The following is a 24,470-nucleotide window of genomic DNA, read 5'->3' as shown; positions in this document are numbered from 1 at the left end:
AACCATCTCGATTCTCATTACGAGAAAGTAACAAGAATATGTATGAATAGAGAAAGTATAGTTCGTTGGGAACATTCGAAGAAGTCTCCATTATTCTGGGGAAGTTGTTCGTAAACTTCGATCTAATAGATTCTATTCTATACATGATGTGTACAATGTACATAATATAATCGCGGACTTCACGTATCGTAGATAATAAATATTTCTGCAATGTTTCTACTATCGGCATACTTAAAAAAAAAATTAAATATACTACGCACCTGACAACCCAAACAATATAAACCTAATCACCGTAAATTTTTAGTATTTTGAATTTCAAGTGAATAATATATTCTCATTAATTGTGCCACTTGATTAGTTTTATCGGAATTGGTTTTTATGATTTTTAAATACATATAAGTTATTTGTATCAGCGAAGAAAAGCGAATAAAATTATGACTCAGCTTAAAGATATGTAAGTATACATACTTCATTTTATAAAGTTGCGTTGTCCGTTTTACGCCGATTGTGAGTCAGCTGACTTAAGTTTTAGTCGACGTGCGTACATTTCATAAGGTGCGTCAGTAGAGGCAATAATTATAAGTCATCAAATCCACTTTTTAAGAGAACATAATTTAAATGGGTTATGCCTGAATAATTCCCACGCCCTTTTCGCTTACAATGGAGATATAGCCTTGATATGGTTGTAGTAGAATCACACTATATATGGTGATCATCGCAAATTCTTCTACAGCTGGCTAATCGGATAAACTTCATTCACGCATCGATACGCTCCAAAACGCAATATTTTATAACAGGGCTGTCTGTTGTCATTTCAAAAATCCATTTTTATTTAAACTTACATTTTGAACATTTTAACCAATTTCTAACCAGTTTGTCAAACGTTGAGTGGTATATAAGTAATACGTTTCAATATATTAAATATAATGAATATATATAAGATTAAACGACTGATATAATAACTTTCATCACTCACTTTATTTAACAGACTTCATTTGTCTTTAAGTTTTTAATTTTTTTTTTACTCGATTACACGGAGTCGCCTGGGCTCAACCAATCGAGGGCCGAAAATAAAAACCATTTTATGTGAAAGAATTCAGACTTTGACTTCAATATATTTTTTATTTTGGTAGACGCATTAAATATTTTAACTAGTATTATTGATAATAATATCAAGTATCGGTATTATAACGTGGAAGTAAAATGATATTTCCGTTAACTTGAAACATAAATTCAACAGCCCTGCAATTTAGCTAGATGCGAAGTAGTCTAACGGCATAATGTTAATTTGATATAATTTTTAATAGCCGCTCTCTCTCGCGTCCGTTTTAAGAGATATTCGAGTCTACGGACGTCATGTGCATTTAATTATCACGAAAATAATCGTAACTTAGTTTCACAAAACGACATACACTTTGGAATCTTAAAATTAGTTATTTTGAATAACATTCAAATAAAAAGGTCGACGTTTTTAATAATCTGAGTAGGTATATATAATTAGATAGATAAAATTACACAATGAATAAAATACAGTACAATTAATAAAATAATTAAAAAACGTACAGCTCGCGGCTTCACTCTTATTCTTCTTCTTCTCTTATTTAATCTCTCAACAATATCCAGGCATAAAAATTATATCATAAGACCTGCGTTGCGACCTGAAGGACAAACAAACACACTTCACAATATTATAAGTAAGGATAGTGTAGTATTATGTTATGTTTGGCAAGGGTTATATGCTTTTACTTATTGTAATGTAATGTGTTCGGTCGTCGGTCTGTTTTCATAAGGAGTGATTACAGTTATTTATTAATTTGCTACATAAATGTACCTATCGTCCAAATCAGTCCAATTGTAATAAAAATATATTAAACCGTTGCTACGTTAAAACATATAGGTAGGTTCTTACAAATATATCCTAAACTTTATTGAAAAATTTCTTTAGTACATACTTAAACTTAACTGACAACTGTATTATCGCCAAATGAAGCTGTTGTTACCATTTGGGTATGACGATGTTTCTATTTCCCCTCATTCGAGTTGAAAAGGTAATATTTAAAACAAAACTCTAAGAGCATAAATGTGATTGAAAACTTTCAGAGAGTAAAAAAAACAGACCATGTGGCCATTGAGCAGCCAACCTTAAGGTTGTTCTCTTTACCCATAACGGCCTAGTAAGCGCCTAGCGGACTACCTCCTTGCGAGCCTTGTTTGGCTAGTCTTCACTTATTATTGCACATATTACCATAAGTGTTCACACAAACGAACTTGCCATAATATTATTTAGCCGTTGGCATTGTATGTTTTTATTTAATACAAATTGTGTTTCCCATTCTCAAATCCCATCATATTTATCATAACAAAGATTGGATACTTTTTACTTTTTCTTTTTAAATACTAAATGTTTGTTATTATAAATACAACATGTACAACATACCTATCTCAAGACGAACACAAAGCTCTATTCTACTGTTATCACATCTTACATATTTATTAAAAAAAATTTTGCTTGCGTTTCATTATATCAATAAACAAAATTGCTTTACTTAAAATTTTCGAATAACTCATATTAATTCCAAATAAATAAAAATGGTATACAACTCAGCCAACAATGATACAAAGTACACAGTAGCGAACTCTAGTGAAAAGCCTGAAAAGTGTAAACGGATTACGGATACGGAGATTCATCAACTCAATGTGTGTACTTTTATTTTTATTAAAATTTTAACCTATGTGATAGATGTTGTTTTCAAATTATACGCGTTAAAAGAAAATAATTCTTAAGTCTTCCTAGCAACCTTTACAAAGAGGATTTTAAATATTTTATAAATTAAAAGTTATTGAGCCGTTTGTTACAGGTGTGTAATTTTGTAATATTAGTACGTTGCAATTCTTTCTTTCTACTTTTTTCGTAAATTTATGAATTTAATTTACAATATCAACCAATATCATTGTTTTGATATGAGATAAAATTTAAGTTCCTAGATATTATAATGTACTCACGAATATCGTTTACTTCATGCAGCGACATCTTGTGAAAGCTCGAAAGGCGTAACATAAATTTTGCCAAAAAAAACCGAATTGTTAAGTTTAAATCTACAAACTTTTTTAAATAAAAAAAAGAGAAAAATTGGTTGCATGTATTTTTTAATATTAGCAAAAAATAAAAACAGCTGTCTTTTATTGTACTAATTTATCTGTCATATATCATCTGTCACATTGCGATCCGTCAAATACATACAAAGCAGTGCACGCTACAAATTCAATTTCTATTCTATTTACATCAAAACAGATTTCACTACACTTCAGCTATCTGTAGAGAAAAAAACTAAAACAGGAACAGATGACCTTTGAAAAGGAATCTACAGTATATTGGACTACACATATTATAACAAGTAATGGAAACTTTATGACCAGAAGTATGACAGAAAATAGGTATAAAATATTTGAAAAAATATAAACAAACTATGTGTGAGACTTTAAAAATGGCTTGAATTTAAAATTAATGTTCAATTTTTACAGGAAGAGATCACGCGAGGATGAAGCCTGCGAATTTATGCCTTTGTCTAAAAGAATTAACAATTTACATATAAACAATACCTTAACTAACTCAAATCTCCTTACTCAAAATACACTCGAATCTAGTCATACAATTCATGGTGACAGTTGCATTCCTTCTCCAGGTTCATCAACTGATTCAGAAAGACGGCCAAGTTATGATCCTGGATTCAATTCATCTGAAAGCAACTATTACCATGAAAACAAATTATTGTTTGAATTGCATTTAGAGAGAATACAAAGAACAGGGCAGCAATTTCCGTTTTAATACTAACTTATTATAATAACTACTTATAAGTTTGGTACCTGTATTTGTTATATCTAGTATGTATTATTAATTGTAACATTAAATTATGTTGAAACATAATATGTTGAGTGTTTTATTTGAAGTAGGTTCTCATATAGTTTTGTACTTCTAAGTTTAATTAAGTCTTAGCATTTAGGTATTAATCTGGATCTATACCACTGAATACCTAGTAGTACAATATAACTAGATAGTAACTAGTTTATTATTTTACAATTTAGTTAAATTTAGGTTCATTAGTAAAATCGATTATGTGCCTTTAAATACAAATGTACAACAGTAATTTATGCGTACGATCAATCTATGCTTAAATACAACTTTATAGAAACAATATTATATGGATCTTTTGTTAGGTACTTAATAGGTAATATTCGTTATTTCTAGTTCATTCAACAATCAATGACATTTCATTTCATTTTACAAGTACTACATACGCCATCTGGTGATAAGTTGTTTAAATAAAACAGTATGGCGACGTACATTTGTTGTAAAGAGAGGGAATGATGTTTACGTGAATTGTAGTGATACATTTATATTACCGTGGTATTTAAATTTATGGAGATAAAAGGATTTTGAAATCTCGATTTTGGGTGAACAAGGTATGTAGTTTCACAGTGTTATAAGCTTAACGTGAGAATATCCGTGACCTTATTTCGAAAGCGGTACATTGTTATACCGTTAGACGGGGCGCGTGGCCGTCCCTGAATGTTACCGCGAGAGTGCCGCGCGAGACCGAGAGGGCCGCACAACCCCTCCTCTCGCGATTTCCCTGGCGGTGGTGGAAGGAGTCGGGAGCGGGAGTGCGATTTGGTTTATCGTAGGCATATGGAGGGGATCCCGCATCTTGGTGGGGATGCGTATCGTGATGGATACTCAATCGGGCCAAAGGAATTGGTAGGTTGGTAGGGGTGAATAACCTTGTATCAAAATGATCCGCCTACCACCATGTGAGCTCCAAAACAAAACTTTTGAATTAAAATGTAAATTGAGAATTTTACGATGTCAATAATTGCGTAACTTATCGCCTATGTCCTATTCATACTTGTTCTTTGTCTTCCTTTATCCACTTTGGTTTTATATAGTAAACATATTTACTATGCTTTCCTACTAATCATTAATTTTTGTATATATCTTTAAAAATAGTAAATCTTGAATTCAATTGTTATAAATGTTGAATAATATATATATATTCTAAATTTTTCAATATTCTTATACAAGGTCAATACACATTCTAATCAAATCTAACCATGCAATGCAACAATACTTGAATCCTTTCACTTTGCAAAATTAAAATGTGAATATTCAATATCAGTACATTGTTGATGTAGAAATTACACTTTTGCAAATTTCTGTACATATACAGAATAGTTTTTTAATTCATAGACTTTTAGAATTCTACAAACTGAATATATTCAGAAACAAGCTTAATGAACACATACACATGTAACAAGATTACTCAACTCCACGCTTCCTACATTTATTGAACCACAACCACACCTCACTACGTCTTGTGAAAGTACAGCAAAGAGAAAGTGAGGATCATGTTAGCTTGAACATATACAGTCCAACTGTGTGCGTATAACTAACTAGCCAACCGGTTGAGTATTGAGCCCGTACAAAAACTTTCTTTAACCCACTTTCGTATTCTCGCGATGATCTTTCGCCATTCACCGTTGTTTAGGCTCCAGTGTGTATAGTTTGGCAGTCAGTAGTGGTGTGTGCCCTACCATCAATCCCAGTGTAATCCCTGTGCATTAGTGGTGGGATGTTCTTGTGGGGGTACACTTTGTGAAGCAGACAAGTGGGACACAGCTTATTATTTTTCTTCTCCCGCTACGGCGGCTGATAATTGGATGCGTTATGTGTGATATGCAGAAAATGCCTACACATGATGATGCCTCTTGGTATGCAAATTTCCTTTGTAGATATATGGAACTTTTCCTTGAATGTAAAATATCCATGAAACTAATTATTTCGTTCTTAGGGCCAATGGAAATTGTTTGTAAAGATAATAAAATTTACTTTGTTAAAATAATAACACCAAACTATTGTAAAAGAGTAGGTTCTTTTTTTTGGATAAACACATTATCCTTATTGAAGTTGGTGCTTTATTGTATGTTTAGACAGCATACTATTAATTTATTACTTACTATAATGCTACTACTTACCTTATATTACACAAATTTCAATATTTTCTTGAATACTGTAAAAAAAAATTATTTATCCACCAGTGAGGAAGACTCGGAGATGAATTTTGCAGCATTTTCAGCAATGGGGGCTGGGACACACTTTGTGACCACAAACGGACAGTTGCCTGTCACAAAGATACAACAAAATCCAAATAATGGAACACAGTTGTCTCAGGTATTAACTGATTACATTATAAATAAAATGCGTAGAAACATAGATTTACATGGATTATACATATACTTATCAATTACGTTTTTACGCTCAGAATCAATGAAATCTTCATACTATAAAATAAACAGCACCACCAATGAGTTTATTAAGTTCATAAATATCAATATAATATTTTTGATGATGTCACACAAAGTCCTTATATAGTATATCTATGCATTAAACAACATGTTTTATGCAATTAACATTACTACTTTTCATTAAACTTTTAACTAAATTTTTATCTGATACCTGTATAAATTACATTAAAATATTATGTACATCACAACAGATAGGAACATAGATTTATATAAAGAAGAAAAGCAAATACATATGAATGTAATAAACTTTCACTACACAACACACTCAACAATGGCAAAAGTTATCCAATCTCTAGTAATATATTTTCTATGTATAATGAATATAAAAGCTTATAAATGCATACAAAGTATGTGTTCTTCTAAGTATTTTATTTTTTCAGGTGGTTGGCATGGTAGGTGGAGTGAACATGGGTGACGGTGTGCAGTACCTCCGCACTCTGGATGGCACAGCACTGCAGGCTACACCCCAGCTCATATCTGTGCCTATATCCTTACCTGGTGCTAAACCAGGTATGTCTCAAAATACTTTTAAACTTTCATCATCATCAGCTCATATTGTTCCCACTGTAGGAACACAGGCTTTGTGTATGGGTTCAGGTCATAATCCACCATGTTGGCCAAGTGCGGGTTGGCAGATGTCATATGTTTTAAACCTTTTTTGAATCTTCAACATGTCAGTTTCCTCCTGATGTTTTCTTTCACCGTTTCAAGCACTACTGCTTTATTGACATCCACAGACAAATTGAAAAATCTATTAATTTCCTGCACACTCACCTGGTCTTGAACAGCTACTTATCAATTTGATGTTAGAGGTCGACCACAGAGCCACTATTTATTTTTCTGAATATTCTTTATTTTTAAACTTGACTGGTAATTAAATGAGATACATTAAATTAAATTCTTCATCCTTCAAATCCAGAAACTACATTTTACGCCACCTTTGGAATCTTTTCAAGTTGAACAAGCTTGGCAGATGTCTAATGTTATTGGTTTCCTCCAGTTCAATAATTGTGTTTGAAAATATACCTTATTAATTAAGCTTATTTGACCTGCTACTATTTTTTTTTTTTTTAACTTTAATTGCCTTCATGAGTTTATTTTCAATTCAATATGAAGTTATGTGTACAAAATTCTACATTTCGTTATTATTTGTAGGTGACCCACAACCGACAGTGCAGATACAGGTGTTAAGTCCAAACTTAATACAACAACAGCAACCCAAATACCAGATGCAAATCCCTATACAAGGTTTTCAGCAAGGTGAGCTTTGATAGCCAATGTTATTGTTATAAATTATATTGTAATTAATAGAATAAATAATATAATTAGTAGAATCAAAGTAAGATTTTTAATTAGACTTTTTTTACATTAATTATTATGTAGTGTTTTAAAATGTTTCTGCTTAAATATTAAAGACATTGACAAAAAGAAATGAAAATCAAATGATTTAGTTATTCAATCAAAATGAACAACACACACTTATGTTATTAATTTTAAAACAGCTAGCATAATAACCTCTAAATTTATATATATTTTCATAAGTTATTACTGAAATAACTAACAAAATATGTTGTAGTAAAATAAATCTATATAATTGTCCACAGGTGGTACAGTACTCACAGTAGCATACTCACCTGATGCAAATGATGGCATTCAACTACTAGGAAATACATTACCTGAAGGTTTGTCTTTGCATTTAGGCCTAATAACTGATATTCAATCTATTATAAGTATATAATAGCATATTAATATGTAGAATTACTGGAGCGATTTTAAAAATTCTTTCAATGTTGGTGTGTGCTACATATGTACCACAATCCATGATCAAAGCTGGGACATAAAGTATAATGTAAAATGTAAAATAATAAGAAAGATATAATTTCTTCATCTACTTTATAAATATTAATAATACAAAACAGACCAAAACAAGTGTACAAAATTGATTTCAGTATTATTGCTGATTCTGATTTTACAGTATAAAATTGCCTTTTCTATAAAGATGTAACAATGTATATATTATACATGCTTAATAAAATAATATAATGAAATGGCTGGAATGTTATATTGGTATCATTATAAAAAATGAAGTAAACAGTATGTACTAATGCTTAATAATATTATGAATAAACAATATTGCGTTATGTAGTGTATATCATGCTTGAATAAACTGTTATAGATTAACTATAAAAATAACAGATGTAATTATAACTTTCGATAATAACAAATATTGAAATATTTAGGTATTTAATATTGAACTGAGAAGAAAAAATAAAAACTTACCCCATTGTTCCATTGTTCAGGTACATTCAGGATAAGACCAGGTGAATAAATTAACTTCATGTTAATCGTGTATGTTTTGAGTCTAATTGTATATGTTATTTATTTGTGATGTAATGCTAACTGCATGTATTTCATACATATTTGATATGCATTCTGCTTGTTGTGTTTAACACCATACCACTATATTATGTATACTTATTTAACACGTTGGCTGCTGAAACACACCTGTTGTGTAAAAATGCTTGGAACCAAGGATGCGGCTTTACACGCCTAGCGTGTGGAAGCCGGCATCCGCGATAAATCGCGTTTCCTGTGCGTAAAACACGCTGTGCGTGTTTTATTTTCTAAGCCGCCAGTGCGTGCGGGCAACACATTTTTATCATAAAATATATTTTTTATGATTTCTTCCATTTTTATTATTTTCTTTGTTTAGATAGTTAGGATGTAATTTTAATAAAACGAAAAAGAAAATATTTTGTACAAATAATAAAAAAAGAAAACATAAATTTACGTTGGACAACGTTTTATATACAAAATAACCTCTCTAATATCATTGGTTGACGATAAATTGATACGCTGTTATATTAACACTCCGAAGCAGAATATCTGAAGCGCGTTCAGCATGAAACTTTTATTGCTAATCTATATTCTATAAGAAAGAATATCTTTATGTACGAGTGTTAACAAATCAAATTGTAGTATTTTCTTGTGTTTGATTTTACACGAGTATTATACATTTAGAAATTCAAACTTTTTAACGGATTTTGAACGCGAATCATTCATTATATTATTAACCCGACGTGAAGTGTTCGAAATGTCGGGTTAATAATATAATAAATAAATCGCGTTTAAAATCCGTTAAAAAGTTTTTAATTTCTAAATGTATAATACTCTAAAAAGTTTAAGGAGAGGTCGTTATTCGTACCTTTTCAGCTCATTGTTCATTATAATATATAAAGTATTTTGAATAAAATACAAATATGTGTGCAGAAAAATAAAGACTACTGTAATTTCTTTAAAAATAAATCGCGATATCAGAAATAGAATAATAATATTAAAAAAAAAAAAATTTAGAACACACACGGTGTGTCCGCCCGCAGAGCTGGCTCGAGTCTATGCACACGCGCAGCGTGGGCTCCCGCACCAACGACAAAAGCGGTACGGCAAGATTGCCGCCGGTGCGGGAGACACGCTGAGCGTGTCATAGCCGCATCGCCGGATGAAAAAAGTTTCTGGATCAGCAGTGAAATTGTTAATGCAATTTCAACCACAGAAAACCAAACAAATAATTTATTTATTTCATTTTCATTTTAATGCCTTCAAATAGAACTTGAACAAGGAGGCGGTTTAAAAACTAAGTTCTATATTGTATGCGAGACCAAAATCTGATGAATGTGTTCACAATTATTTGCAAAAAACAAAACCATATCTTTTAATTGGGTCTTGTGTGATTTTGTTTGAGTGTATCTTAACGACCTTAACTATAACTATAACATAAAATACTTAATGTATTATATCTTAATGTAGTTAACACTGTTCTTTTTAAGTTATTGCATACATCCCACTAGTGATGTGAGCCTTATCAAGTGTAGATAGTTTGTTGTATATTTTAAAATCTTACATGTATATATTTCACTTGCCAACCATTTGACACGTGAAATAGAATTACCATTATCTGTTTAAAGAAATAAAACTGAACTCTAATAATCTGGTGTTCCACCAGGGCTGCAGGTGGTGGCTGCGCTGCCGCAGGACATGCAGCTGATGCAGGGCCAGGGCAATAAGGAGCAGGTGCAGCAGACTATGCAGCATCAGGTATATTTAGATTCATTTGTTTCTGTTCTTTAAATGTTTAGTGTAAAATTTAGAAGAAAATTATGACTTATGTTTAAATTAAATTGTAAATTGTTATAATCTGGTAATATATCACACTAATATTATGCTACTAAAAGCAAGTTAGTTATTAAAAGCAATGTTAGTAATAATATGTTAAAACCAAAGCTTTTTGTTTCAGGTGTTCATAACACAAAATCAACAAATAGTGATAAGCAACCCGGAGGAGGCAAAGCAGATGATGAACAACAACAACAACAACAACGAGGTCGCGGACATCATCATCAAGGAGGAAGAGTGCGAGGAGAACGATGATGTGAGTTGGTGTCGTGATGATGATCCCTAAACATTGAAGTACTAGACGCGAGCCCCAGTTCCGCCCGGATAAAACGAAACAAAATAAAGGCTGTATTTGACACTTTGTGAAATGCAGCTTACTAATGTGTGAATTTTTGAAATCGATCCAGTAATTTTTGTGTGAAAACCTTAAAAACATACTTATTATATAGAATTACACAAATGTTTCCTCGTTATAATATATTTTATAATTACTTTAAAAATATTTTCACACCTTTGCATAGAGCATTTGTTAAAGAGAAACCTTAAATTGTAAAAAACTTGCTTTTGAGCATTTGAGTCATTTTGTTTAATTTCATAATTGTTACAATTATATTTTATTATTTTTTCAATGATTTGGGAAGTTTAGATCTAGAGAGATAGAAAAAATACAAAAATTGAAAATAGAGTTGTTTTAATATGAGTATAATAATATAAGAATTGAATATTTGCAATTTTTTCATTCATAAATTTATTTGTTATGATGTTAACATTACCAGGAGGACTCGCAAGGCACAGAAAACAGCGAGGGCATGCCGTGGCAGCTGTCCAGCTCACAGCAGGACCTCGTCAAGTACCTCAACACCCTGCCTGCACAGGTAACATAATCATGACTCAGTTTTGCCTATCAATATATTTACTGTATAGTCAGTCACTACCTTAGACTCGTTTTAGACCCACTTTAAAGTAACAGGTTAAATTCAAGCTTTGTACACTTATCAAGTATCAGTGACAATACAATCATTTCATGTTTAATTTATCTTATTATTGAGATTAAAATCATTAGTATTAAATAATCCCCTTATGTATACTCTGTATAAGAGCAAGAATTGCTGGAGTGACACAGGCAGGGCAGACAGGATTTAGTTGATTCCATGGTTACCATTTTATTCGTTTTTTTAAACTGTATTTATTGTATTAATTTTGCATCATATTGACTCAATGCATTGAATTGAAATTTGGTTTAAGATTACTTATTTTACTTTATAGTGTTTTTGCACATTTAAAATCCTACTTTTAAAACAACCAAAACAATTAACCTTATCATGATTTTGGGTATAGAAATATTGTAGAACTGCAAATATCATATAATTTTTGTTTTACATAACAAATTATTTTACCACTGACATCTAATATTTTATCTTGCTTGATTTTAACAGCAAAGTCAAGCGCTGCCTGTGTCACTCCAGCAATTCTTGCGGTTGAACCCTTCGGACGCCAAGAAGATGGAGAGCATCGAGGTGGAGCTCACCCCCATCAGTGCACAAGGGGAAGATAAAAAGGATAATGCTGATGTATCTATGGATGAAGGTACATTATTTAAAACTAGCTGCAATTCTGCGGCTTTGCTCGCATAGTAAAAGGAAATTCCAATGAGAATGAGATGTTTCACTGGAGTAAACTATAGCCTATGTTACTCTACCCTGCCACGTCTAAGCAATTCTCCTATCATAAAATAGCTCCACTATGACGTGAAAGAATCAAATAGAATCAAATGGGAACAAACACATTTTCTTTCACTGTCGAATAAGTACACAGCAACTGTTATATACTATACTAGCTTTTGCCCGCGGCTTCGCACGCGTTATATTAGGAGTAGTTTAATAGATTTATTGTGTTCATAAATTTTCCTGTTGAATCACTCTATCTATAAAAAAAACACCAAAATCCGTTGTAGTTTGTAGTTTTAAAGATTTAAGCATACATAGCGAGAAAGCGACTTTGTTTTATACTATGTAGTGATGTACAGTCGCTCTTAAATAACGAATTTATTATTATGTTATTATTAACGCGACTGTGTGGCACCAGGCGGCGCCGGCGGCGCGGGCGGCGCGAAGAAGAAGAAGAAGTACAAGAAGAAGGCGGCGCGCGCCGCGCGGCCCAAGCCCGGGACGGTGGTGATCGCGGCGGCGGCCGACGGCACGCCCATCTTCTGCTGCCCCGAGTGCCAGCTCGCCTTCGCCGAGAAGGAGCAGCTCGAGTCGCACCTCGCCGTGCACAAGATCGAGCGCCGCTTCATCTGCGGCATCTGCGGCGCCGGGTACGTGCTCACCATCGCAACGAGCGCACTTCACTGGGAATGCTCAGTACCCAAGTGTTATTCCAGTTCCAGGGGGTTACCTATGGGACGGTGTTGCACGATTGGTCAATAAATAACCAATGTCGAATCTATACTAATATTATATAGCTAAGAGTTTGTGTGGTTGAACGAGCTTATCCCAGGAACGACGGGTCTCAATTGAATAATTATTTCAAGGGTTATATAACATTAGGGTAAAACCGCGGGGCATGCAATTAATATTTCTTATTAATTATTGATCTACATGTTAATTGAAAACTTGATCATAAATGTATATATACCATCTATTTAGTATGTGGCTAGAAATTCCGATGCAGCTCTATAAATTTTACGAAAGTGGTTCGAAGCGCGTTACGAGCGAGTCGAGTGGTGTGTAACGTGGAGGTGCGCGTCCGCAGGCTGAAGCGCAAGGAGCACCTGGAGCGGCACAAGCTGGCGCACAACCCCGAGCGGCCCTACGTGTGCGGCGTGTGCGGCAAGGGCTTCAAGCGGCGCGAGCACCTCAACCTGCACGTCGTCATACACTCCGGCGTCAAGAGCGAGCTCTGCGGCGTGTGCGGCAAAGGTGACCCGCCTCACTCGACCCCACTCATATATATCCTCCCTCGCTATTTGCTTAGTCACGATCCTTACAATGGAATATTGCCATAAGTTATATCTTTTTCTATTTTTTCTTTCATAGTTTTATTATTTTCGTTGCGGTGTAACATTATTTTAGAGTTTCGGAATAATTTAATTGAAAATTCGTTGAAATAAATTTCTCTCTCTCATCCTAGGTATATTTTATTACTGTTGATTTATTTTATGATTACTATTAAAGCTACTTCTCTTTCACAATTTATATATTAAACGAAATTCGCACTTGTCGCGCGCAGGCTTCTACCGCAAGGACCACCTGCGCAAGCACACGCGCTCGCACGAGAGCAAGCGCGCCAAGGACGAGGCGAGCGGCGAAGCGTTCGAGCTCAAGCCCGTCCCCGCCGCCCCCACCGCCGCCTCGCAGCACACGCTGATGCCCGAGATCACTATACACGTTGGTCTTCATTATAATACACTTTGGAAACGTTATTTATTTTTATATAGCCAAAATCATGATTCAAATGATTGGTATAGAAGGGGTTCAATTTATTGGGTAACATAGCCTTATCACATAGAAGTGATCTAAGTATAATATTTATTCAAGTGATGAGTTTTTACGGGAGGGAAAAAACGGTCTGTTACGTAACGCGTTACGGCACCAACCCCTTTTCTCTCCCGCATATAATTATAGTAGTTCAAGTTCATCACTTCTATCTGGTATCCCGAGAAGTATACGTTTTTTTACACCGGTTATGTGTCAGTCATGAAATTCTTTAAGCCAACTTCATTACATTCTCTTTATTCAATACGAACATATTTTACATAAACTAGTTCAAATAAAGAAAAACTATTTTATTAATATAAGAAACATATTATTTGTATAAGTTATTCATAAAAACGTTAAAAAAAATCTATTTATTCACATATATAAACCAACGAAATTATGTTATCCAGGTGCCGACGAGTTCGAACATGCAGGTACCAGTACAAATAAACATCCCGCAGCACGTGATGACGTCGCTGGCGGCGGCGCAGGCCCGCTCGCCGAGCACCGGGAGCCCCAGCAGCGCGGGCGCCACCGCAGGGCCCGGGGCCTCCGGGGGCAACGAGTCGCAGCTCGACGCGCTGCTCGCGCAGCACACGTGACACTTAGATACCATTGGTTAGTGATGATTTGTCAGACGACGCTCTCAAAAACTTTTTAATGTTTTTTGTTCCCTCCCGGGAACGTTGGTGACTTGTTTTTGGATTAATTATTTTGTTGGTATAAAATTGTGTTATAATGTTCGAGTTTGAATGCATGATACATTCTTTTTGAAGCTAAGCCAGCTTTTTTATTTGGAAGGAAAACGTATATTTTTTCCAAGGGACTTACTTAACTTGTTACTAATGTGGTTTTTTATTTTTGTTGCAGACATAGACTGCGAAGATGACAAGGTCCGCACCTGACGGGACACCCGCGCTCTGCTCGTCGCTATACCCACCACCTATCCAAACTATTACTTGTTTTCCCCATAATTACGAGTTTGCACAAATCCTACAAACGGGAAAACAAATTCTAAATCGACCAACCACCGACGAGATGTCACGATAATCAATATTGAAATGAAATCGCTTTAAGGACAAAATAAATACTCCAATTAGCATAGTTCTCTTTATAAAATCGATTTACTGTTAAGTCTTCAACCATGAACACTCGTGTAAAATTGATAAGTTATTTGTACATACTTAGTGATAGGTAATCGGATTTGAATCACTTATGTGTAAGTTGGATCTTATGAGAGTGTTGGTCATGTAAATTGCACTCGATAAACACTTTGACGAGATATTGTGGCCCCTTTTGACGATGTGTTCGTACGGATGTAGACAGTTTGCCATCGCACAAGTTCGTAATAGACATATCACACGTGATTTTTATTATAATCGATTCCAATTTTATCGTACGAACACATTTCAATTTGGCCGAGAATAACTAAGGGTAAAAGCTTATCTAATAAATTATTAGCCGTTAGATACATAATTGTCAATGGATTCTCTAAGTTTGAAAAAAATAATGGAAATAATAAAGTTAAGATCGATATTTTAATGTTATACCAGTGATTTTTATAGTCTGAATGATAATTTACTTTAGTCCGTATGTCTGAGCAAGTATTTCTGTAATCGCGTAAGTCGTATCGAAAGCAATAAATATTGTTATTAATATAATAATCATGAAGTTCATATATGTGTGAAATTGCTAAAATGTTTGCAATTATTCAATTCTATTCTAATAGTTATCCGTCCACTTTTATCCAAACACCAATCTTTTAATCAGATTGTATTTTTTTTATCTTCCTTCTCAGTTAATTATAAATAAATTAATCAAATTAATAAATCAAATTATGGATAATTTCTTTATCATAACATAGCAAATCGTAGAAGTGTCAAATAGATTTTACAATCAAGTAAAATATTAAAAACGTAGTTCTGTGATGAATTGCTTGAAGGGTCAAATATGTCACTTGCTCTTACGATTCATGTAGAGGAGGAAAACATACCACATACATCCAGTATTATTCCGTTTCGGTATTTTGTCACAAGAGTGTCTTTGGATGCGTTGCTTATTCTTTTGTGGATGATTGGAGTTCATTTCTTACTTTTTTTTTGAGAGATGATTTCTTACTTTTTGTAAGAAAGGTGCCCATGTTCACACAATATAGGGAGTTAGTCTTTTAATAATGATGTTATAATAGTTAATTTAACACGGAGTTAGAACTGTACATTTTTTGTAATAAAAAAGGGATAACGACACGTCACCGGCAAGGCTGCACTTGATTTATAGCAAAATTTAAATCAAGTTCTGTCGGTATGTATGGGGTCTGAATGTATTGATTATTAATGAATCTGGTAATCATTTGCAAGTCTTTTTACAAAGTACATGTTTGTTGGAATTTTTTCATGTCTGCATATGCTGCTGTTAGAAATTGAGCAAATTAAAACATCTCACATGTATTTTCCACTTTATGTAAAGTGTACATAATAGAATATCACTGTGATATAAGGATCGCTCCCACTTGCTAATGTTGACTATTGCGTTTGTATATACTTACCATTATTATAAGAACACCGAATTTTATATTTAAATATAACAATAAATTGTTGTTTTATGAAAAAAGTGGTTGGAGGGTGTTCAGCGCACATAGATGGTAATGTAGATAAAATAAAATGACTTTAATGGACATCATCCATAATCATGAATCGCTTCTTGCCTTCACAAGTTTTTCTTTTTAATAAGTCAGTATTGATTGTTCCCTGTCCTTCATAAGTGTTGCTACATAGGGCCGGGGGTAGCGCGTGTCGCGTGTCGCGTGCCGATACAAAACAAATCATCACAAACAGCTTTAACACGGTGTATATTCATTTTGAATTATATTTTTGTACTTAGCGTAAGTTAGGATGACAATTCGTTCATAAGACAACCGCTTCTTACTAACGACCCGAGGTGCTCTAACGTACTGAAATATCTCGTTACTCTTATATAAGTTGTACATTTTAGAATTATTGAGTACTTGTTCTTGAATAGGTCAGAATTGTTAGTTATTTTAGCGAAATTCCATAGAACTAATTTTAAATTGTCGAATTATTTTTACAAAATTTGCCGAAATCGAATATTTTAGTACCTTTATATAAACATATAAACACCAGTTAAGATTATTTTTTTACTTCATTTTAAAATTGTGTAGTTTGAAGTATTATAATATTGAGGCGCGTCGAACTCGACTAAAGTTCACTTTGTACTTTTTGTATGAAAACTTATTTATTAATTATGAGATTAAAGAATAAAGTTACTGATTTTTTAAGATGATTTTTTATTTCAATAACGTTTTTATTTTCTATACCTCGTTGATGTACTGCGACAATTCTATAGTATGATTTAAACATGTCAGAAAAAATGCTTGTTTTTTTTACACATTGAAATAGGGTCAAACATATTCTAAAAAGTATAATATTATACCTGCATCGCTTGGGATGTGTCAATTATTTCCCTCGTTAAGAAAATCGCGGAAAAATAAATGTGAAATACATCTGAATATTATTTTCAACCTTGAGAGTGGGTAAAAGATATCAAAAGATATAGTACTTATATGGGAATTAACGCTACTACCGCGAAAGTTCTTTACACTTTTACACAGATTCATATTCTTATAATTAGTCTCTTCGCAGTGTCTTGTGTTAAACGAAAACTAAGCGTTATAACTATCCAGTTAAACTCAGTATTCCAATTTTCAACCAATCCAGTGATTTATTCAGTAAACTTTACGTTTGTAAGATAACGTTTAATTAAAAAAATACGACTTTTATATCTATGCAATAAAAACTGCGACGCCAACAGAGGAAGATTTATAAAAGTAAATTATATCAAAAATTCAAGTTTTAATCTCAAAATTCGCATTTACCCTACCCATTTTCTTGGACTATTAAGTGACTAGCAATTTCGATACGGTAATTAATCAATTAATGTTAATTTAAGTTGAGAACCCTAAAGTGATATTGATGAGATTTTGGTTGTTCAACTGTATATAATTCGTTAATAAATTTTCTAAACAGTTATTTTATATTTTTTGAAGAATCTTAATGCCAGGTTTCAATAATAAATAAAATATATACAAAGTTTGCATAAAATACGTAAGTCTCAGTCTGGTTCACGCATTGTTTACAAAAGCTAAGTCACAAGTATAGGTCAGGCACGGGGTTGCAAGCAACCACCTCGTGCATGGTAGCAAGGGGTGGACATTATTTCCCATCCCCTTACCATCCATTGAGCTCGCGTCTCAAGCCACAGACCCCTCGCACACGTTGTTGTCGGGAGGCAGCCCCTCGCATAGTGCGGGCGGCCGAGCCCTTCGCGCGCCTGCGCCCTGCTCTGCGCAACGTGGGCGCGCACCCCGCCATTCTAGTTCTACGATATTTCGGCGATGAACAAGCATTAAAACTATGTTTAAATTCACTACCGGCTATCCAGCAAGGTAAGCATACCACCTTATCCCGAAGCCGACCCCTCATGTGCTTGCGACCGCCTGGGGCGTCGTGGGGATGTGCGATGGTGTGGGAGCGCGTAAAAATAAAGCGCTTAGAAATGCGATTGGGGTGAGGCAGAATGGCGGGGGTTGATCGCCCTATGGGGCAACACCCTTCTTGTGTTATTTTGCGAGTGCACGCTGCGTTCACGATGCTCGCGTTTTCAGAGTGCCGCAATGAATTTTGCTCCATTCACGGGACACATCCCGTCCGGGACCGCGTTGCCCACCATCCAGCAGTTCGCGGCGAAGTTCGGCTACGAGAGCAGCGGCTCGGCGGCGGGCGGCGTAGCCCCGGAGCCGCGCTACCAGGCACCAGCCGGAGGCGTGCAGTTTGCGGTGGCGCCCGCCGCCGGCCTGCCCGTCGACGGCATGAAGTTCCGCCAGGGTGATAGCGTTGTCGTCATGAGCACACCGCAGCAGGGCGCTGTCACCCTCACTGGCATCGGCACCATGCCGGCTGGTAAGTTCCATGTACATGCAATCAACAGTCATATCATATGCAATTGTTCACTTTAACCTCCGTTAGCAACATAACATTATTTTATTACATTAGCTTTCTGCTAATTGTACCTACTTACATTTGTTTCCATTTACAAGGAACTTATCCTTGTAAATCTGTTACAAATTTTATCTAAATCGGTTCTCAAAGTGTTTTAGGCGTGAAAACGTAACAGACAGGCATACAGAGTAACTTTTTTATTAAGTTTAATGAAGCACACTTTAAATTCAGTACCTATAATGAAAGTAAGCAATTAGTGGTCCCCCTAGGAGTGAAGTACCAGACGATCACGTCATCGTCCACAGTGAACGTGGGCAACATAGCGTACGGCGCGCAGTACGTGCCGGCCGACAGCGAGCCGCTCAAGGGCGAGCGCGACAAACGGGACTTCCGCGACGACCTGCAGCATGACATCATGGCCACTATGATGCAGCAGCAGGGTAACATATTTTCATTACTTTTATGTTGTCATTATCATTATTCACAAAAAGTCTGATCAATGCATAGTGATGCTTTCAACACATTTGCAACATACATTTTTTACTCTCTTCTGTTTACCTTCATATATAGGTATTTAGGGAAAAGGCCTATCCTTCTTTGTTTCATTAAACAATATTTATTTATTTTAATAATTGCAAATTCCATAGTGTTATGTGGTTACTAGTTGGTATAATAATAGAGTGGTGTTTAATAGTTGACTGTAGTGCGATGTCGGCAGTGACGCAGGCGCCGCTGCAGCAGGGCACGCAGCAGCTGCTGGTGGTGCTGCACGAGCCCAAGGAGGCCGCGGCGCTGGCCCGCGCACTCAAGCAGGACGGCCGGCAGGAGCGCACGGTCACTGCGCCCGCTGAATTCATTAGTACGTTGCTATGCTCAATCATTATTATACTTTTATTTGACAGACGTGTGAGAGTATTAAATTTGAGAGAAATTGCAACTGCAACATAATTTTGAACCTATGATCTCTTGATAACCTAATGTTAAGTATTAAGTTAACCAGTTCACTCGACAACATTTTACCAACTAGCATTAGGAAAACACGAACCCTGGAATCACTATTTGCAAACATTTTAATTTCTTTTTTTTGTATTTTTGTTTTGTTTGTTTATTTTCATTTTATTTCAATTAAAAACATTGATATGACTACTATCAGAGGTAAAAATCTCTTAACTGCTTTAGCTGAGACAACCGTTCAAGTTATGCAATACAAATACTAAGATAAAAAATGCCCACTGCACCTGTGTTTCTTATAGTTTCCCATATTGTGATATCGTCCAGGTATAGGCGACGTCGGCGACGGCACCACGTGGCAGACGATCGGCAGCGGCGTGGCGGACTACCTGGCCGCGCTGCCGCTGCCGCTGCACCACCTGCTCAAGTACTCCACCGGCTCCGACAAGCGGGACGATCAGCCCACCATCGTTGCTACTGCCTCACCCACTATCGCTACGTTGGCGCAGGTAAATTTAAATGTCCTACGAATACTACCAAATTATTTTTGCGATTTTTCTGTCAAATTGTTTAAATTAACATATTACATATTTCAATCATTATGCTGTAACATTTGGTAAATAATACCTGTATATGTAACTGTATATAACAATATACAATTTAATTTAGCAACTTGGTTGTTATTCTGCACTAGGCAGTACTTTATTCTTCTTCTTTCGTCTGAACCGGTCGTCAACAATTTATATTACCTATCTAACATATTTTATAATTTTATAATTTCAATTTTCAGCAAGGCTTACCTCGATTTATATGCCTAATTAATATTTATTCTTTATTTAAATTCTATATGTTATTAACAATTAACATTGTAAAACCAATTCACAGATTTCGCCGAATAACGAAAACAGCGTCGTAGTACAGAACACGACGATAGCTATAAACGCATCCGTAAGCACGCACACGCAAGGCACCAACACCAACGAGGCGCCGATTATTACCAATACGTTGTACTATAGCAATGGCAGAAAGAAGAAGAAAAAGAAGGAAGTAACAACCAAAAAACCACGACCCAAGCCAGGGGAAATACGGATTACAACTGCTTTAGGTAAAAAAAAATTACCAAACATTTTAACGAATTTATGAAAGATTGAGGTGCTGTAATAATTTTATCACGTGTGATAAGTAAGAGGGAGAACATATATGTGAGAGTGTGCACATATTTCAAATTTTAATGTGCGAGTGAGAGGAACTATATGAGGGAGACAAATATGTTTTAGTTAATACAGCTGTTAATGTGCGAGAGAGAGACAACCTGCGAGAGCGAGACGTCTATATTTCAGTAGGTACATTTTCTAATGTGTGAGTGAGAAGAACCGTGAAAGAGAGATAGATATATGTTGCTTAGTACCGTTTCTAGTGTGCGAGCAAGAAAAATAGTGAGAGTGAGATGTATATATTTCTGTTAACGCAGTTTTTAATGTGCAAGTGAGAGGGCCATCGTTACTGAAATGTTTATATATTAGTCGTTTAGTTTCTGATGTGCGATACTCATTTGATTTGCGATATTTCTAATATTCATTTTTTTAATATAACATGTCATTTAAAAATAATTCGAAATATAAGAGCATAAAAATGCTAATTATGCAATTACATATAATTACAAAAATTTGTGAAGCTCCATATAATTAATAAAAATGCAAAAAACTATTTAAAAACACACACACACAATCGAACGAGTATAGTTGTAAATATACTATATATAACTACATATAAAAATTACTTTACAAAAATTATATAAGCTGTTGAATAATATAATATAATATATTACATATTGTTCGTCATTGAGTCTGTACAATGAGTTATTCTTTAGCTACGTGTGGTTTTTCACGAGTTTACGATGTTTTCAGATGGCAGCACATTATACTGCTGTCCCGAATGTCACATGGCGTACCCAGAGAGAGATCTGGTCGACCAACATCTTGTGGGACATACCATGGAAAGAAAGTATGTTGTCCATATTCATCCACCTTATAACCTAATATATTATACTTTGAAATCGATAAATTTTTAATCAACGTGAAATGTGCCTCCTAGAAGATTATATTTTCAATGCTCAAATATTTAATTGTTAAAAATTAATATTAGAACAATATGCTTAAACCGTAATACCTACTGTACCAAATTTAATCATACACCTATCTAGTATACACCAATGAGTTGATGAAACTGTTAGACATTGTATTTTTTATCAGAATCTGTAAGTGAAGTGTAAGTTTGTAACCTCATGAAAAAGTCCTACAAACGACATGCAATCCTCCTCGCATACGTGGATATCTAAGAGCAGGGTTCCACCAGGTTCATCTGCGACATCTGCAACGCGGCGCTGAAGCGCAAGGATCATCTGACGCGGCACAAGCAGTCGCACAACGCGGAGCGGCCGCACGTGTGCTCCGTGTGCCTCAAGGCGTTCAAGCGCAAGGAGCAGCTCACTCTGCACTTCATCATCCACTCGGGCGAGAAGCGGCACGTGTGCAACGAGTGCGGCAAAGGCTTCTACCGCAAGGACCACTTGCGCAAGCACACGCGCTCGCACATCGCGCGCCGCGTCAAGGCCGAGCTGTCGCAGGAAACCACTACGCCGCCTCTCTCGCAGGTCACTCACACACACACACACACACGCACACACACACGCAAACATACACCATCCCTAACCCTAATGTTGCAAGTTGATGTTACGATGCCCTAAAACAGTATGGTCTAGATATACCCACCATTTTATTATTCACAGGATTATTCAATTTTAGTAGTTTTGTATAAGTCTTGATGTTGTGAATCTGCTTTATCCAATCAAAATAGCTATGAAACAAAAAGTACTGAAACTTCATCGATTTAATCTTCGTATTTAAATAACTTTCACATTATATGCCTGATGGTAAGCGCTACCACCGCCCATGAACATTTAGAGAGGCATAAGGTCCATTGCTGACGCCTCTACAAATGGATTGCCGACTTTTTGGAAAGGGATTAAGAAAGGATTGGCGAGATGAATAATGGAAAAGACTGGGAAGGGTAAGGAAAAGGATATGAGAAGATATGGTTAAAAGTTATTTAAATAGTAGCAAAAGTAGAAAGTAGTAGTATTAATTTTTAAATGAAATGATTATTATAAATTAAACTAATCTTCGTACAGGTGGCCCCAGCCCCAGCGCTAGAGCCCTCCTGACAAGTTGCCATTGACGACTTCTGAACGGAGTAGACGAGGAAGCCAACAAAGGACATATTGTTATTTATGTAAATTATAATCAACACGGATGGCAGAAAAAAGCCTTTATCTCGTCATTTGTGTAACATTTGATTTCATTTAAAAACTTTGTTTTATCTTTAAAAATGGACAAAAATTAATTAAGTTATTTTTTTTTAAGAAAAAAAAATATTAATAAAAAAAACTTTAAAATTGTTGAAATGTTTCAAAATTATAATGAGAATGTTATCATTTTTCTGTTGTTGTTCATACTAAATAAATTGATGTCATTTTCAAAATTGGAACATCAGATTGGTGGGGAAAATTGTTTTCTGTGATGTTATTACTTAGAACGTTTTGTAGAAAATTTAAATTCATCTGTTTATTATTATATATGTTTTCGAAATTAACGTAATACTAATTTCGAAATAAGTTCATTTATTTGAATGATAATATCCAAGCAATAATGAAAATAATTGATGGGTGATAATATATCTGTAAGAAACGGAAGAAAAATAATAGTACAAAGCCTTTTGAACATACTCGCATAGATGTGTACGCAGTAAGTCAAGTACAATACTCAACTAAGCTTGTGAAATACACTTTCAATGCCAAAAGTTTACTAGAAACTGAATTAGAAGCTAGATTTTTCTTCAACTCCATTTACGAGGTACCTGTTAATTATATTGTATAGAGATTTGAACAAATAACAGGTCATTGAACAGTGAAACAGGAGTTTATCTCGGTATTTCTATTGAACCGTTACATGAACAACTTTTTAGCGAATTTATACCATCAGCAGTATGTGGTGTCTTATGAAATATTTGAGTCAGTTTAAAATGGTTCACTGTTCAATTGTTTACTCACGTAGTCCTGAAGTAAGATTAGAACAAAATACGACTTTGTTAGATAAAAATTTACTATCCAAATAAATTATTTAGAAATTGTTTTGTGTTTTATTTACTCCCAATTATTGTATTTTTAACTGTGCCCCTTGCACTCTTCCGACAGACTAGAGTATTCATTCGGTAAGTCATAAATTGTGTGGGTGTTTTAGTGTGAGTTAGTGTTTGTGTGTTTTTAGCTTTTTGTAAGGAACCCTAAGTTTTCGAATCCGAAATAAAATTAGACATAACACAGATTGTAGATCCAAGAATTCAACCAAACGTTAACGTAACGAAATGTTACACGTCGAGCATTCGCACGAACCTTACATTACATACAAATGCTCGATAGTGCTTGTGTGATAAA

General features: G+C 34.8%; 3 protein-coding genes across 8 annotated transcripts; all 3 read left to right on the top strand.

The window, feature by feature from the left end:
• The first annotated feature begins 3,185 nt into the window (after nt 1-3,185).
• LOC119832181 lies at nt 3,186-3,925 on the top strand. Its single transcript, XM_038355799.1, has 2 exons — nt 3,186-3,435; nt 3,523-3,925. The coding sequence occupies exons 1-2, from the start codon at nt 3,344-3,346 to the stop codon at nt 3,824-3,826; spliced, it is 396 nt and encodes a 131-aa protein (XP_038211727.1). The 5' UTR covers nt 3,186-3,343; the 3' UTR covers nt 3,827-3,925.
• Nucleotides 3,926-4,180: 255 nt separating this feature from the next.
• Nucleotides 4,181-16,883, top strand: LOC119832179 (zinc finger protein 232-like). 4 transcript variants are annotated; one of them, XM_038355798.1, is made up of 15 exons: nt 4,181-4,461; nt 6,094-6,226; nt 6,741-6,870; nt 7,516-7,620; nt 7,965-8,042; nt 8,661-8,681; nt 10,364-10,455; nt 10,655-10,789; nt 11,310-11,408; nt 11,970-12,120; nt 12,619-12,850; nt 13,288-13,454; nt 13,765-13,922; nt 14,423-14,630; nt 14,883-16,883. In XM_038355798.1, the coding sequence occupies exons 2-14, from the start codon at nt 6,110-6,112 to the stop codon at nt 14,612-14,614; spliced, it is 1,677 nt and encodes a 558-aa protein (XP_038211726.1). In that variant the 5' UTR covers nt 4,181-4,461; nt 6,094-6,109; the 3' UTR covers nt 14,615-14,630; nt 14,883-16,883. The 4 variants fall into 4 exon arrangements, with proteins under 4 accessions (XP_038211726.1, XP_038211724.1, XP_038211723.1 ...); XM_038355796.1 differs by lacking the exon at nt 4,181-4,461 and adding an exon at nt 4,541-4,756; XM_038355795.1 differs by lacking the exon at nt 4,181-4,461 and adding an exon at nt 5,262-5,766.
• A 1,504-nt stretch (nt 16,884-18,387) lies between these two features.
• Nucleotides 18,388-24,080, top strand: LOC119832357 (fez family zinc finger protein erm-like). 3 transcript variants are annotated; one of them, XM_038356024.1, is made up of 9 exons: nt 18,388-18,474; nt 18,694-18,988; nt 19,333-19,467; nt 19,722-19,886; nt 20,306-20,487; nt 20,864-21,083; nt 21,886-21,982; nt 22,334-22,631; nt 23,169-24,080. In XM_038356024.1, the coding sequence occupies exons 2-9, from the start codon at nt 18,703-18,705 to the stop codon at nt 23,199-23,201; spliced, it is 1,416 nt and encodes a 471-aa protein (XP_038211952.1). In that variant the 5' UTR covers nt 18,388-18,474; nt 18,694-18,702; the 3' UTR covers nt 23,202-24,080. The 3 variants fall into 3 exon arrangements, with proteins under 3 accessions (XP_038211952.1, XP_038211951.1, XP_038211950.1); XM_038356023.1 differs by having other exon boundaries at nt 19,297-19,467; nt 19,746-19,886; XM_038356022.1 differs by having other exon boundaries at nt 19,297-19,467.
• The last annotated feature ends 390 nt before the right edge of the window (nt 24,081-24,470 follow it).

Source organism: Zerene cesonia, chromosome 15 (assembly GCF_012273895.1).
Source record: "Zerene cesonia ecotype Mississippi chromosome 15, Zerene_cesonia_1.1, whole genome shotgun sequence".
Lineage (NCBI taxonomy): Eukaryota > Metazoa > Arthropoda > Insecta > Lepidoptera > Pieridae > Zerene > Zerene cesonia.
This window is presented reverse-complemented; position numbering and strand designations above follow the sequence as displayed.